The sequence below is a fragment of the Gossypium arboreum genome, chromosome 13 (genome assembly GCF_025698485.1).
Source record: "Gossypium arboreum isolate Shixiya-1 chromosome 13, ASM2569848v2, whole genome shotgun sequence".
Lineage (NCBI taxonomy): Eukaryota > Viridiplantae > Streptophyta > Magnoliopsida > Malvales > Malvaceae > Gossypium > Gossypium arboreum.
In genome coordinates, this window is record NC_069082.1 from 108,377,385 (window position 1) to 108,392,832 (window position 15,448).

General features: G+C 35.0%; 2 protein-coding genes across 3 annotated transcripts; one reads left to right on the top strand and one right to left on the bottom strand.

Annotated features, from left to right (window-relative positions):
- The first annotated feature begins 736 nt into the window (after nucleotides 1-736).
- Nucleotides 737-5,431, top strand: LOC108464439 (SEC14 cytosolic factor). 2 transcript variants are annotated; one of them, XM_017764739.2, is made up of 12 exons: nucleotides 737-937; nucleotides 1,055-1,123; nucleotides 1,257-1,285; nucleotides 2,161-2,244; nucleotides 2,357-2,410; nucleotides 2,551-2,628; nucleotides 2,786-2,839; nucleotides 3,397-3,456; nucleotides 3,544-3,639; nucleotides 3,924-4,025; nucleotides 4,114-4,194; nucleotides 4,830-5,431. In XM_017764739.2, exons 2-12 carry the CDS (start codon nucleotides 1,069-1,071, stop codon nucleotides 5,148-5,150), a joined length of 1,014 nt encoding a protein of 337 aa, XP_017620228.1. In that variant the 5' UTR covers nucleotides 737-937; nucleotides 1,055-1,068; the 3' UTR covers nucleotides 5,151-5,431. The 2 variants fall into 2 exon arrangements, with proteins under 2 accessions (XP_017620228.1, XP_017620229.1); XM_017764740.2 differs by having other exon boundaries at nucleotides 740-796.
- Nucleotides 5,432-5,611: 180 nt separating this feature from the next.
- On the bottom strand, nucleotides 5,612-7,904 carry LOC108464440 (WEB family protein At5g55860). The gene is made up of 2 exons (XM_017764741.2): nucleotides 7,596-7,904; nucleotides 5,612-7,435 (listed from the first exon to the last, which is right to left on the bottom strand). Exons 1-2 carry the CDS (start codon nucleotides 7,764-7,766, stop codon nucleotides 5,753-5,755), a joined length of 1,854 nt encoding a protein of 617 aa, XP_017620230.1. The 5' UTR covers nucleotides 7,767-7,904; the 3' UTR covers nucleotides 5,612-5,752.
- Nucleotides 7,905-15,448: the final 7,544 nt, after the last annotated feature.

The following is a 15,448-nucleotide window of genomic DNA, read 5'->3' on the forward strand; positions in this document are numbered from 1 at the left end:
TCAATAGTTTCAGCCCTTTTAGAAATAGAAACGTCCACATATTTTAAAGGTCAAACATTTCGTCCTTACAACCTTGCAATTCTTAAACAAATAACTAAATAAATGTATTTATGAGTTTTAAATTTTAATAAATAAATAATTAATTTAAATGTTGTATGGCAAGCTGATGAATCACGGTCATCATTCGACCTCCCAACCGACTATTGATTCAAAATCATACTAAATGTTGTTTGGTGATAAAAAAGAAGAAAAATTGGAAGGTGATCCATCAATGGCTAATTAAGTGGCATTATCATAAGTGGGTCAAATCAATAATACAATCAAATTAAATCTTTATGTACCAAAAAACCTTTTTATAATCTAGCCATTTAATTCATTTATTTAAATATGAATCAAAGAATCAAGGTTTTGTTTTATAATATTTTAGAAATTTGTTTGTGATAAAAGCAAATCAAAGATTGAGGAAACTCAATATAATTTAAATTATATTTATTATTAATAAACAAATTTAATTATATTGTTTCCCAGATTTAATTCAAAATCATATAATTTTATTAAAAACTATAATTTTTCATCATTTTTTACACAAATAACTTTCCCTTTTTATTATATATTAATTCTAATATTTATTACGTATGAATCCAGCAGTAGCTACCCTCTTTAATATGATCTTTTAGTTTCTTTTTCTTAAACTAAAAATGAATTTTATTTTATTTTTTAATTACTTCAAATTCAAATTCTTTTCCATTTCATAAAGCTATGGTTGCTTTTTAACAATTATGTTCTGAAGCAGCTGGTAACAAAAACGTCCAGATTTCATTAGTTTCAATTTTATTTTATTTTTGTTTTTTCTGTCTGGAAAAAGAAAAAAGAGTTTTCTCCTTTCTTATTTTTCTCTCTTTTGATGATTCTTAAGCATAAATTTTCTAACTTTAAGGTATAAAGAGAGCAAGAAAAGGAAATCAAGTAGAACTAGAGCTTTATTTAGTTGAAGTTTCAGTTTTTGCTGACAAAAAATTTTCTTCTTTATATTCCCTTTTTGTTAATTTGTTAGAAAGGATAGACAAAATGAGCAATACTCATCAGGAAGCTATAAAGCAATTTCTGTCTTTGATGGGAAATGGTGAGATTTAAGTATATAATAAGATTGATTTTTTTTTTTATCTTCCCTTTCTTGGGTTTCTCTTCCTTTGATCTGCAAATCACTAACAATTTTCCTTTCTGCTAATTTTATTTTTGTAAAATTGGACTTACAGTTGACGAGCAATTGAACGACACATTTCAGGTTAGTTTTTTCTTTTTTTTGTGTGTGGGGGGGATTCTTTTATTTGTTTTTGTACTTGGATGCTGAAATAAGGGGCTGACGATAAGAAATAGGAACTCATATATAACTTTAGTAATAATTTGCCAAGTTTTTTTAGTAAATAGGTTTTGTGCTGTGGACTTGATCCAATTGCTTGCCTTTTTGCAATTTCATTGTTTAGGAGGTTCATGTTCTTTGCTGGTTCTGATCTATCTCTTGCTTGATTTATCTCAGTTAAATGTTCTTTGTTCTCTGAAATTGTAGTAGATTTGATTCGGAGCTTTGTCTGTTGTAACTGTTTTACTAGTTTACATGGTCGATGTTGCTCTGATTCATTTTTCTTGATATACACGACACATTTGGACATAGTAAATGGGGTGTGATCCCTCAAAACCCTCTAAATAAATGGAAAAACTTGGAAAAATTAGTATACATGTGGCAGGTTTGAAACATTCATCCTACTCTGGGTAAGTTTCATAGTTGTGTAAATTGGTAAAGAGTTATAGGAAAGCTTAGTTGGTACTTGCTAGTTTAAATCTTTTCGAATTGTAAGATCATCGTTAAGGATTTGTGGATTTGATATTAACCATACAATCTGTAGATGAAAATTTTACAAGTGCCACACAATATCTAGAGCTATATGTATTGTTATAGATAAACAAAATGCCGATGATATGATTTTCCTTCCCAGTAAGCCTACTTTGTATAGATATTTGAGGTGTTATGAAGTTTTGTTTATATGTACCTGTTTTTATGGACTTGTGTGGATCAGATGGATGAATACAGCATTTTAAATCCGTGTTTTATGCTATGATCTGCCAAAAGTTTAGTTTAAAGTTGAATCCCTTGGTCTGCAGAACATGCACCATGGGTATCCAACTGAAACTCTAGCGCGGTTTCTGAAAGCGAGAGATTGGGATGTTCAGAAAGCCTATAAAATGGTGAGATTCCTCGGATGCACTTGAGCAATAATAAAATTTGGGTATCGAAGATTTCTTCTTATTTTTTTCCCCGTTTTCCTATTTATTAATTCCTAGTTTGTGCCTGCTCCAGTTAATTGATTGCTTACAATGGAGAATACAGAATGAGATTGACAACATATTATCAGTGAGTTTTTCTGATTATAAACTAATTGATTCCTATTATTTATCAGCTTATACTGCAAAACCATGCTGTTGAAACAGCATGATTTATTGTGGAAATTGGCAATATTTGAGATAACTGATTTACTTCGTTTGATTATATAGAAACCAATTATTCCCGCTGACTTATATAGAGCAGTGCGAGATTCTCAGCTTGTAGGATTATCTGGTTACTCGAAAGAGGTATTTACTCTTTTCAGTAGGATTTATCTTGATATTTGTATTTATTTTGATTGCCCTGCTAGTGGATTTGGTGACTCATATTTGTTTGGAAATTTTTTGTTACATTCAAAAGTGGTTCCATGGTGATTAACTGGCCTCTGCCTTTCGACATTTCCAGGGTCTTCCTGTCATAGCTATCGGTGTTGGGCTTAGCACATATGATAAAGCATCTGTAAGGGCATTTGAACTGTTTAACTTTAAACTCTGCACTGAGACTGTAGAATCTGGTTTGATGCTTAAAACTGCTTTGAAAGAAATCTTCCGAAGACTTACTATTGAGCTTTTAAGTGGCAATATGATTCTCTGAAACATTACCTTGGTATAACTTATTATTAGGAGAGCAGAAGTTATATTCTTTTTCTGAAATGCACTAGATTCAACTGTTTAATTAAGGGCATGAGATACTTGAAGTTCACTATTTTCTCCCAGAATTTGACTGTTGCCATACAATGATTCCACACTGATTTTTCTTCTTGCGGACTTGTTCCATTAATAAGTTGTGCCATGGTGGAAAGCATCTTTTTGCTATGTTGCTTTGACTCTTTATTTTTCTTGAAGTCTTCATTTTCAACACATATCTGAAAGTGGGTATATACAGATATCTGACACTCACACCCAAGTCCGAATAACATGGTCTTTTTGCACTTCCAGATGCATGTGTATGCTTCAGCTTACTGTGTATGGAGTTATTCCAGTGATACTTAAATTTGTAAATCTTTTATGTTCTAGGTGAATTACTATGTACAGTCACACATTCAAATGAATGAATATAGAGATCGTGTAATATTGGTGAGTATGGACTGCCTCAATTTGATGTTTCTTGCTTTACTTACGTACCTACTTTTTATATTGTCTAACATATTGCTTTTATTACAGCCTGCGGCCACACAGAAGTATGGAAAACATATTAGCACATGTTTGAAGGTATTAGATATGACTGGCTTGAAGCTTTCGGCATTAAACCAAATAAAGGTATGTTTTTAGTATCATATCACATGTGCTTCTTACCATCTCTTTAGCTCAATTTCTCTTTCTCAACCTAGCATCATTAACCAACAACTTAATCGCTTATTTGATTTCAATGTAATTAGATCAATGTTAGTGATTTCTCTATTCCTATTTTAATAGCATTGTACATAAGTCTAAATGTTGTTCCTAAGTAAATAAATGAAAATGACCAAGAATTTCTGCTCATTACTGTGCCAACTCTCCTCTATGTAATACTGGCCGGTCTCACTGGTTGCTTGCTGATGCAGCTACTGACTACTATATCAACAATTGATGACTTAAATTATCCAGAGAAGACGGAGACATATTATATTGTCAATGCACCATACATATTTTCGGCATGTTGGAAGGTTTTTATATTTTGCAACTTTCTTCATCTCTCAGCTTACTTCTACAAAAAAAAGTAGAATTCTAATGCTTTTCTGCTAGTGTTGACAGGCTGTAAAACCTCTGTTGCAAGAAAGGACAAAGAGGAAAATTCAGGTGCTTCAAGGTTGTGGAAGGGACGAGTTACTCAAAGTAAGAAAAACACATCCTTGCATGTTTGTAAGACTCTTTTGAAACCATGTTTTCGTTTTAAAATGTCAGCAATACTTGTCCTTTCGGATGCACTTTCCGTTTTTATTTCTGGTGCAAAACCTCAGCCCAGGAATAGGTAAAGGGGCTGCAAATGTTGGGACTTGAATCTCTAATCGGCTGAATACCACCTCTTATTGGTGGTTGTATGAACTAAGAAAGCTAAGTGTCGGGTTTTCATATATGCCTTTTCCTTGCACTCATGTTGAAATCACCACTTCGATTCGCAAGTCCACTATTTCATATCAAGCTCCCATAATGTGAAGGGTATTGTAGTTTGTCTTTAGTTTGCATTCAATCATATTCGACTATTAGTCCTTTCAATTTTACAAAAGTTCTTTTCAACTCACTTTTCTTTCTCCCGACCCAACTAAACTTCCTTTTGTAATTTTGAATTCTATTTCAATATGATGTATGAAAAGATAGCTTGATTGAATTACTTCTCGCAGTAGTTCCTCTTAATGAATATGAATAATTCAAATAACTTCACCACTCAATTGGTTTTCTTGTGTGATTTTGCGGTGCAAGCCGTTTTGTTTGTTCTTACTACATATCATATGTTTATTCTGACCACGCAGGTAATGGATTATTCATCCCTCCCACATTTTTGTCGAAAAGAGGGTTCCGGATCATCACGGAACAGAAGCAATGGAACCATAGATAATTGTTTCTCATTAGACCACTCCTACCATCAACAACTTTACAATTACATAAGGCATCAAGCTAATCTTATAGAGAGTGGTAGGCCAATCAAACAGGGATCAGTTCACGTAGAATTTCCCGAGCCAGATCCAGAAGATACCAAGATTGCAAAGACCATCGAATCTGAGTTTCAGAGGCTTGCAGACCAAAATGGTATTTGCAACTCCCTAAATGGGCTTAAAGTAAATGGTGACTAGATCCTACGATACTACTGATTTCATAAATTGTTGCCAATATGTTACTTGAGAGTCGGCACTTAGACCGGAAAAGGTTAAATCAACATTAGAATGAGAGGCCTTTTGGTCTTTCAATTATCAAATGTAATAGCAGAGCTTTCTTGCATCAGGTTGAATCCAATGCTGTTTTAGAAGACAACGACTAATTTGATGTAACTCAATATGCCACCTTCTCAGGGTGGATAATGGCTCATGATTTTACCAAATTTTCTGTAGGATGCATGGCATTGCTTCTGGAATAACGTTCTCTGAATATTTGCTCAAACATGGTTGCTTTAATGGGGAAATTGCTGCTTTGAGGAAGCACCCATTCTTACATTTGATAGCTCAGAGTTATCTTACATGGCACATTCAGTTCTGATAATATTTGGAAGCTTTCAGGAAGGCTCATTAGATGCAGAATTAACTGAAAGGGAGCTAGGTCAATAAACTAATCAGTGTCATTTCTGATATTTTTAGCCGAACCGATCTATTGATGTAGATCTGGTTGACTGCAATGTTCACAGACTTCTCACCAGACCAATATGTTGGAGATCCGCTGTCGATTTGGTTGTTTCTTTGATTCAATATACTGACTGGCTTTTTCGAGATGACTTCGATTTTTCTAACTTTTGAACCTGAACAATTCTATCCGATGCGTTCTGTTTTTGTTTTCTGCCATGCCGTGAGGATGATTCTGGTAGAATCTGTGCTGCTGCTTTGGCTGCTTTCTTCTGTTCCCTTTCACGCCATCTTTGGAGCTCTCCTTCCACCGCCATCTTTGCTGCTTCAGCGACCTCTGCCCTCTTCAAAGCATCCATGGTTGCGGCCTTCATGTCTTCAATCTCTTTCTGAATCGCCTCAATCCTCTTGAGAGCCTCATTTTCACTAGCCTTCACTGCTTCTACCCGAGCCATGGCAGCCTTTACTTTCATTTCAGCTATATTATTCGACTCCTCAGCCTTATGGCTCAAAGACTCGAATTCTTCCCCAGAGATGGTGATATCAGCTCCACATTCTGGGGTTGAAGCACGGGCAGCATTTATTCTTTCGGAGAGCATCTTTATCTGATCAAGTGCCCGTGTCTCAGCTTCTTTTGCAGCTTCATTTTCTTCAGAAACATTTCTCAACTTCTTATCTGCTTCCTTGAGCCTAACTCTCGAGGCTTCAGCTTCCAACTTCAACTTCTCAGTTTCCTTCTTCATCTCTTCTGCTTCTCGTTGTGCGCCTTCCGTTTCAACGGATAGCTGTTGGAGGGTTGAAATCATTTCTTCGTAGGCTCCTCTTGTTTTGGATTCCTCTGCAAGGAAAACATCAAAATCATATTTACTTCTTCGAAGCTTGACATGCAGATTCCCTGCAATGGACTCTGTTTCCGCTTCCTTCTCCTTCAGTTCCGAATGCTCTTTCTTCACATTCTCTAGTTCGACCTTAAGAGACTCCACCAAATTCCTCAACAAGTTTTCCTTGTTAATGACTTTTTGCTGTGATCCTTTAACACCATCGAGCTCTGAAGTAACAGCTTGCACGGACTCCAGATCGGAAGCCTTTGCATATTTAATCTGCTTCTGCAAATCCGCAATCTGATTGACAGTTTTGCACAGTTTTGCCTCAAGATTTCTTGCAAGTTCAATGTCAGATTCGTTCTTTAAAGCAAGCAACCTCTTTGTGGACTCTTCAATTTTAGCTTTATATAATTGCCTCTGGGTATCTTTTTCGGCATATAGTTTAGCTTGTTCTTTCTGTATTTCAAGAGATGCAAGCTTAACATTTCCGATCGATTCCTGTACAGCTGAAATCTCCCTGGAGAGTGCTCCAACCTTTTCAATGTTAACTTTAACTGCGTGTTCAGCTTCTCCTGCTTGGTTGAAAGCAGCAATTTTTGCTTCTAAGGATGCATCACGTTGCTTGCGAGCCTTGCTCAGTTCTTGTTTTGCAGCATAAAGTTCGGTAATCACGGTTGTGTATTGTTCATTCGCAGTCCCCAAGTCTTGGCTCCTAGCACCATTGGTTCCAGGGAGATCACCGGAATTTGTTTCTTCAAACTGCTTTGCCTGATCCTTTGCAGCTTCTGTAGCCTTGATCACAGAATTCTTTGCTTCGTTGGCAGTTTTGAGTTTGTGAGTCAGTTCCTCGACCGTTGTTTTAGCCCTTTCGAGATCTTCGAGTGCTTGAGACTTAGTTGTCTCGGCATTTTCGAGGCGCCCCTTAAATTTGTTCAATACGTTTTGAGCCAGGTGAAGCTGAGTCTCTTTTGCCAACACTCTCTGCAACTCAACAACAAATACATCCAAAACAGATAAGATTTAAATGTTACCGAACACGCAGTTCCTCTGCAACCAGTCCTTGAAGATAGAATCACGTAGTTCATAATTAGGCAATGGAAATACTAATAAATATCATATCCGAGTCCCGAAAACTTAATACCTCTGCAGGGCGAGCTTTTGCTGCTTTCATGGTGGGTTTTTCCCCAGAGAAAGTAGCTTCACTGAAACGAGTGACGGCATCTTTAACTGTTGTAAAAGGTGCACTCGTGTCTACTTCCCCGACCTGCACTTTTGGAGAGACGGTGGCACTTGAGCGTCCCATTGCGACCATTGCGTTTTGCTTGTTTATTCTCTCTCTGGCATGAATCAGATAAAGGAAACTATACTCTTAAACAAACTGTGTTTCTCCTATATGGCCTACTGATTGTTCGGCACTAGTACAAATCTCCGCTTCGACGTGTCGATAGAACAAGTTGCCAATCTGCCGGCAAAAGTCCTCGGAAAATTCAAAGGGCTGTCAGGTTCAGAAGCAAAATGAGGGAGCTTATTGTATAAATCTGCCCTACATTAAGCAAATAATACCTTAACATAAGCTTCGTGTTATCTTTACAATAAACAACTAATACGCATGGAAATGCTGTCATATTTGTCTTTTCGTCTTTGTATAAATCATCAAGATTTCGACATAAAATAACCTTGTCAATAATGTCAAGTCCTTAAAAGCTTTAATGTTTTTCCCCAGAAATTCAAGCCAACAAAACCCTATTTGAGCCTCAAAGAAAGATATTTTCCTTCTAAATTTTCTATAATTCAACAACATTACAAAATTGACATCTCAAGAAATGTCACCTTATTTATAAAAGCTCATCAAAAGGTCAAAAATTAATATTTATAAAAGCTCATCAAAAGGTCAAAAATTAATCAATCCTCAAATCTTCATGATCATCTTGTTTGATCTTCATACTTTCCATTCTTTCATTAAAATACCCTTTTAATCTTTCAATTAAGAGACCAAAACCCACCAAGAAAAATTCACCAAAACCGACCAAGAAAAATTCCAAACTTGGACAATAATCTCCCAAGAAATTTTGATAAAAAATTTCTCCGATTAGTGAGGGGCGAACACTGTTTCCTTGGATTGAAAGAGGTAGACAAGTGAGGGTTGGCTTTGCACTTTAGGACAGTAATGTCTTACAATGAAAGGATGGTTTGTCTGAAACTTAGAAGCAAAATTAGAAAAGAAATGGTAAAGGCCATGTTAATGTCTTTGACTGATGACAATAGTGACAAATGTCAAAAGAGTTTTGGTTATGATCCCAAATCCAAATGATTGTAGTTACTCTTTTTAGTTCCGAAATTCGTGTATTTAGTTTTATATTTTTATAAAAGAATTAATATTTTATGTATTCACATGTTTAAAAACTGATACAAATGCATGGATTAAGATATGGAGTAAATTCATGTTATGATACCCAAAAAGAAAAAAATACAAATAGACGGAAGATATCAAAATTTAAGTGATACCTTTTCTCATATCCAAACACGAATATCTCTTCTGCTTGGCTTGCTTGCCAGGAAATGCCAATTAACAAACACAGTGACAGTAAAGATTGGAGCAGACGATGAATCATAGGTGGTGTTTTATCAAAGGCACTCCATTATTGAATTTCTTGCCAAGAAAGTATGGCCACAGAAAAATAGTGCAGCCAGCAACCCATAGATGGTTGTCGAAAGCTTCGCAAAAGGATGAAATATCTATCAATTATTCCAAAAAAATTATATAAAAGAAGGCATCGATCCATCAGGAAAGAGACGTTGAGGAACAAATGAGTTTAAAGAAAGCCGGACTTGAACGTGGATGCGAACATAGATAGAAAAAAAGCTTTAGGAGGACCAACAAGCTAAAGAACTGTTTATGGCCGAGCTACTCGTTCAAACATGAAGGTCCACTTGAAATTTGAGAAAATTAGGATAAAATATTATACTCGAAAAATAGGCTTCAGCAAAAAATTAGGTCAATTTAAAATATGAGTTAGGCTTAAGCCTTAAATGTTGAAACCCGGCCCAACCCATTTTAAAGTTAGTAATGTCTTAGGTTATGTTATTTTTATATATTATGTTTTATAACACATAAAAATTAAATCTATAATAACATATAATACTACTAGTATGATGTAAAAATTGTTAGCGTGTCTATATATAAAACCTTAATAAATAAAAATATATAAAATTATTAAATATTAAATTAATAATATTATAAATATATTTTAAAATAATATATTAGGCTTAAAATGGGCTTAAGTTAGCCATTTATAAATATGGACGAGTTTGGACAAAATTTTAGACCCATATTTTAGGCCGGGCCGGGCTTGGGCAAACATAAGGTGTGTTAATATCATGCATAAGCCCAACCCATGAACACCTCTAACTAAAATCAACCTATTTTATCATTCCTCATACGTTGGCAATAATACTCATGAAATTGTTACCTCCAAAACTGTTTTTTCTCTTCCTCCAAATCAATTACACTTTTAGATGTGACTTTCATATGCCCTAAAAGTTCCACCACTACAGCTGAGATTTCAACCATCCACCTATATATATATATATATATATATATATATGGTTGTTGATGTACTAAGGTAAGTGAGTAATTTTATGTGAGGGTTAAAAACATTATAAAAGTTTGAAGTTTAAAACCACAATTGTGTGAGATATTATCTAATGTTGCCAATAATTGGTATCAGAATCCTAGTGAAGAAGTGTTAATTTTCTTAGTATGCTTTTTAGTTGTAGCATTGTCAAGTTTTTCACATCAGAAAAGAAATTTTCATTATTAGAGATTATTTGTGGTTCCTCGGTTATAGTATATAAGTGTACTTGTATGAAACTGTATGTCTAGGAAAGATTTGGTAATGGGAGTTTATGTAGAAACCATAATACGGGGATGCTGAATGCAAATCGTGAAGCGCAAAGCTCTAGGCCTTGAAGAGGGAATATTGCGGTGTTCAAGCATCAAGGTTAGGAATGGGTGGATGGATAGGAAAAAAGGAATTTCTGCTAGATACCGCCATACGGGGTTGCTGAGTGCAAACCGTGATGTGCGAAGTTCCAGGCCTTGCGAAAAGGACATTTCGGTGTTCGATCATTAAGGTTAAACGAGAAATGGAATGATATCAACTAGTCCTTCGGGGTGACACTATGATAACAGTAATTAGGTTCCTTATAACAACACCGCGACGGTGGTCAGTAGGATTTATTGGGCGACACCTCAAAAGAGGTCTAATATGTAATACTATAGTTCGGCTATAGAAACCAATATAGTCCACCGAGACAGTAAACATGGGGTATTCTGTTGGGACAGTAAACATGGGGATATCCACCAGGACATTAAATATGGGATTTCAGGTGTAAGACTATAACTCGGCTATGGCAACCAACATAGTCCACTAGGACATTCACATGGGACCATACTGAGTGAGACCATAGCTCGACCATGGAGTCATATATAGACCGCCAAAAAAGGATGAACTTAAAAGTTGACAGGATGAGATAATGGAGATCGAGGTACGACTCGACCATAAAAGACCGCGTAAATGGGGCAAATCAAATATTCTTAAACATGTAAGAACAAGGAAAAATGGGTAGAAAAGTCTGATGTGGTAGGTAAACCTCTTAAAGAGGATTTATGGTGTCAAGTTATGGAGAATTCACATGTACAAGGCTACAAATCTTTGGCGAATAACCCTGAAATGGAGGATATAAATAGATGATGGACCAGAACCTAAAGGTTCACAGACAAAGGTCAACCAGAGGCAGATAGGTCCGCCAAGGCCCACACGGAGGTTAAGTCACTCGGGTTAATAGAAGAAGGAGGTCGCCAGGGACTAACTTGGGACGTACAGTAATGGAGGTTAAGAATCTGAAACTCGAGGAAACAAATAAAAGAGAATGATAGATATTGGAATTCACATCCAAGGTTGTAAAGAAAAAATGAAGTTGGGTTAGGGTGGAATCAGTCTTATATTGTTAAAAGACTGTTACCTTAAAGGAATACATGAATGTCTCAGTTAGAGAATTAGTTCGCAATGGTAAACTGCGAAAAGGGAGAGCGGAGCATTGATCTCGTAGGTGAAATCTACAGAAGGCTAAGAGTATACAAGGTGTTTAAATTCTCTACTTTAAATTTTTGTCCCTTAGAAATTTTGAAACATGATTGCTACCTTATTTCATCGAATCCTACTAAGTTCATCAGAACTTACTCTTGCACTACCTTGACTACAAGGTTAAAAAATAATATAAAGGTTGTATGAGAGGACTAAGCTAGACTCTGCCAAATTGAGGAAAAAAAAGAGCGATAGCTGTAACTTGCGTATAGATGGTGTAATATCCTAATTTTGGGCCTAGTCGGAATAGTGGTTTCGTGACCACAAAATCCGAGATAGAAATAATGATTTTATGATTATTTTTAGGTCTATGATATGATTGCATGATTGTTTGAAAATTTCGTGAAGAAATTTTATGCATAAAGTGCTTAAATTGAAATTAGGGACTAAATCGAATAATTTGCAAAACTTGCATTCTAGAAGTTTCTAGTATGAAATTGTTTTGAAATATTAATTAGAAGGTCTTAAATAGAAATTTTACCAATTTCTAAGTCTATGGACAAAAATTGGACATGGATGGAATTTTTGGAAAGTTTAGTAGTAAGGGCATTTTGGTCATTTAGGGGTAAAATGAATTAAAATACAAAATTAAAAGCCAATTTTGCTCATCTTCAACCCCATGGCTGAATATAGCAAGGAGAAACCATGGCTAGGGTTTTCAAGCTTCCAAGCTCGATTGTAAGTCCGTTCTAGCCTCGTTTTAATGATTTTTACGTTTTGGAGTCCCGTAGCTCGATTAAGCTTATGCTAGCAATAATTCAACCTAGGGTTCATATTTGGAAAAATACCCATAGGTGAAATTTGTGTATTTTGGTGTTTTATGATAGAATATGAGGTTTTAAATTATGTTAGACAACTTATACTACTCGGTTTTAAAGCGAAAACGAGCAAAAGGGCTTAATCGGTAAAAATACCTAATAGTCATAAGTACATGTTAGAGTGAGAATTTGATGTTTCCATAGAAGGGAAAAATGATCAGCATGTCATAAAACATAAGAAAATAGGCTAAAGTTTAATTTACGAGCTTTGGGACAAAAGTGTAAATATGTGAAAGTTTAGGGGCAAAATGTAATTTTGCTAAAATATGAGTTTGGGTCAATTTGAATAATGTGAGTCCTAATTAGACTATATTTTAAATGATAGAGCAAGGAAAACTAAAATTCGGGCTAAAATGGGGAAAATGCCAAATTGTGGACGAAATGGTAAAAGTAGCCATTTTCGCATACGAGGTAAGTTCATGTGTAAATGATGTAACATAAATGTTATTTTTAAGTTATTAATGTTAATTATATGATATGCTGATTTTTAATCATGAAATATTATGCTTTGTGGTTAATATTGAGTAATATGCAAATTATGTTTACTACTTGATAAATATGAATTGCTACCGAGTATCGGTTCCGATATTCCATGGAAGACGAAAAATGTGAGATCGAGGGAAAAAGCCCGTTTGAACCTTAGGAATAGATTAGGATACATGTGACATGTCACTAGGATGGTTGAGCATCCGAACTCGTTGAGTTGAGTCCGAGTTCACTTATGGATGCGAATGTCCGAACTCGTTGAGTTGAGTCCGAGTTCGTGAAATGTAACTAGGCATCCGAACTCGTTGAGTTGAGTCCGAGTTCACTTAGGGGCGGGTTACATGATTTCTTGATTACATATGAGGCACTTATGTGCAAATTATCCGTGTATCCGAGTTGTATTCCGATGTGTTCAACGGGTGAAATTTCTAGTGAAATGGAAGAACACTTAAGATGCAAGCGACGTTTTGGTAAGTGTTGTGAAATGGACACTTTGTACAGGTATGTACTTAACCCTCGGGTTGAAAACTCGATATAACAACAATATGGTAAGATGATAAAAGAAAATGTGATATGAATGTCTCGGTGATGATTATGCAAATGATGTTTTATGTTTGCTTATATAGTTGTGTTACTTGCTATTTGCATGTGAGCTTACTAAGCATTTATGCTTACTTCCTCCTTTTCATTCCTTGTAGTGTTGACAAACCAGCTCGGAAATCGGGAACGATCGGAGGCATGCTCACACTATCCGTATACCATCTTGGCATAATGGCTTGCATATTTTGAGTATGGCATGTATAGCATTATAATCATTTTGTATATATGGTCTTATGATATGGTTATTGAGTGGTATGGAAATGCTTGGTAATGATTTGCCATTGGAATGGCTAATCATGATCATATTTGGTGTTATGTATGCTAAATTGCTAGCTAATTCATGGAAACCATGAAATAGGTAAAATTTACCATAAAATAGGTTCGAACGATAGAGAGTGACGTGAGTTTGAAAAATCATTAAAAACAGTAGAGATACAATTAGATGATGAATAAATATGGAATTGAAGAATTATGAGTCTATTTTCATATGGATGGAACAAAACAGGTATATGAGTTATATTTTATGAGATGTTTAAATTTTTGTGAAATAGGGCCAGAGCGATTTCTGGATCCCCTGTTCTGACTTTGGAAATTCACCATAAATTGTTCAAAGATAATTAGAAGTCATGATTTATATTTTCAGATTCCTTATTGAGTCTAGTTTTATTAGAAACAAACGGCATAGTCATTGAAACTCTGTACAGGGAGATATCTGATTCGTAATACACAGAGGTCAGAGCAGTCGAACCCTGAAACAGGGGACACTTTAACTAATAAACTGTACTAATTTGCTTGACCAAAAATTCTAGAAAAAATTATTAAATAGATATATGAGTCTATGTTTCAGGGAAAATTTACGTAATTAGATTTAGAGTTTTGGAACTCGAGATATGAATTTTTAAGCGACTGTGATGCAGATTGCTAGCTTGATTGAAAATTTTAAAAATAAATTGTTTGAGCTGATTAAGTAATGAATTAAGTCTGTTAACACCTTGTGTTCGACTCCAGCGATGGTATCGAGTACGGGGCGTTACAGATGGGCACTCCTAGAGGTTACACCTCGAGGGTTTAGCCAAAGTCATGGAATTTTAAAGTTTTAAATTCAAAATTTTAATTATGGTTGTAAGGCAGTAACTTTTAGAAGATGTATATGATAGTGTAGTTTAATGTGTATATTAAATAGTTGAGAATGAAATAAGATTTGATTCAAATATGTTAGCCAGTTATTCAAGTCTTTGTATCATCTAGTACTTGGGCTCGGTGATAGAGTCGAGCCTAGGGTGTTATAGTCTAGGGGCATTTTTGTCTAAAATTTTGGGTTGTAATCAAATATTAAAAGTCACTTTTGGCTGAGAACTGAAGAGAGGTTATTCATTTTACTTTCTTTTCATCTTTTTAGCTTTCTAGTTATCTTCCTCCTTTCTATGGTTTAGTTTTAAGCTTTTTCTGGTTTTAATGTTAGCTAGTTAGTTAGTTTTTACTATAGCTTGGTTTTATTTACACTTTAGTACTCCAACTCTCTTTGTATTTTCAGTTTAATCCATAGTCATTAATATAGCTCAACTCCATTTTCTTTTCTTAGATAAAAATCTGAACTTTAGTTTTATTTTTAACCACCATTGTTCCCACCTTCATATTCTCTAAACAACTATCAAGAAAATTTTAAGATTTCTTTAACCTTCTTTTTGTGCTTATTTTAATGTATGATTTGAATGTATATTGGGTTGTTTCTTGTATGGAAATGATGATGAGTAGCTAAATTTATGGTGGTTGGTTGATTGGAAATGTTGTTTGGTTAGTTATTTGTATAAGGACTAAATTGAATAAATTTTAAAACTTGGAGTTGGTGCCTCTAAGGGGACATATAGATAGGTGAGACTGAGAAGAGATTTTATTGAGCATCAGCTTGTTTATCTCAAGTTATTTTGATGAAATCAAGAGAT

Excerpts from the sequence above, each read along its gene's own strand:
- LOC108464439 (XM_017764739.2), top strand. The coding sequence starts at position 1,069 with ATGAGCAATACTCATCAGGAAGCTATAAAGCAATTTCTGTCTTTGATG. Across the intron at positions 2,245-2,356 it reads TTCAGAAAGCCTATAAAATG|TTAATTGATTGCTTACAATG; the intron begins GTGAGATTCCTC and ends TGCCTGCTCCAG. Across the intron at positions 3,457-3,543 it reads ATAGAGATCGTGTAATATTG|CCTGCGGCCACACAGAAGTA; the intron begins GTGAGTATGGAC and ends CTTTTATTACAG.
- LOC108464440 (XM_017764741.2), bottom strand. The coding sequence starts at position 7,766 with ATGGTCGCAATGGGACGCTCAAGTGCCACCGTCTCTCCAAAAGTGCAG. Across the intron at positions 7,436-7,595 it reads CAAAAGCTCGCCCTGCAGAG|AGAGTGTTGGCAAAAGAGAC; the intron begins GTATTAAGTTTT and ends GTTGAGTTGCAG.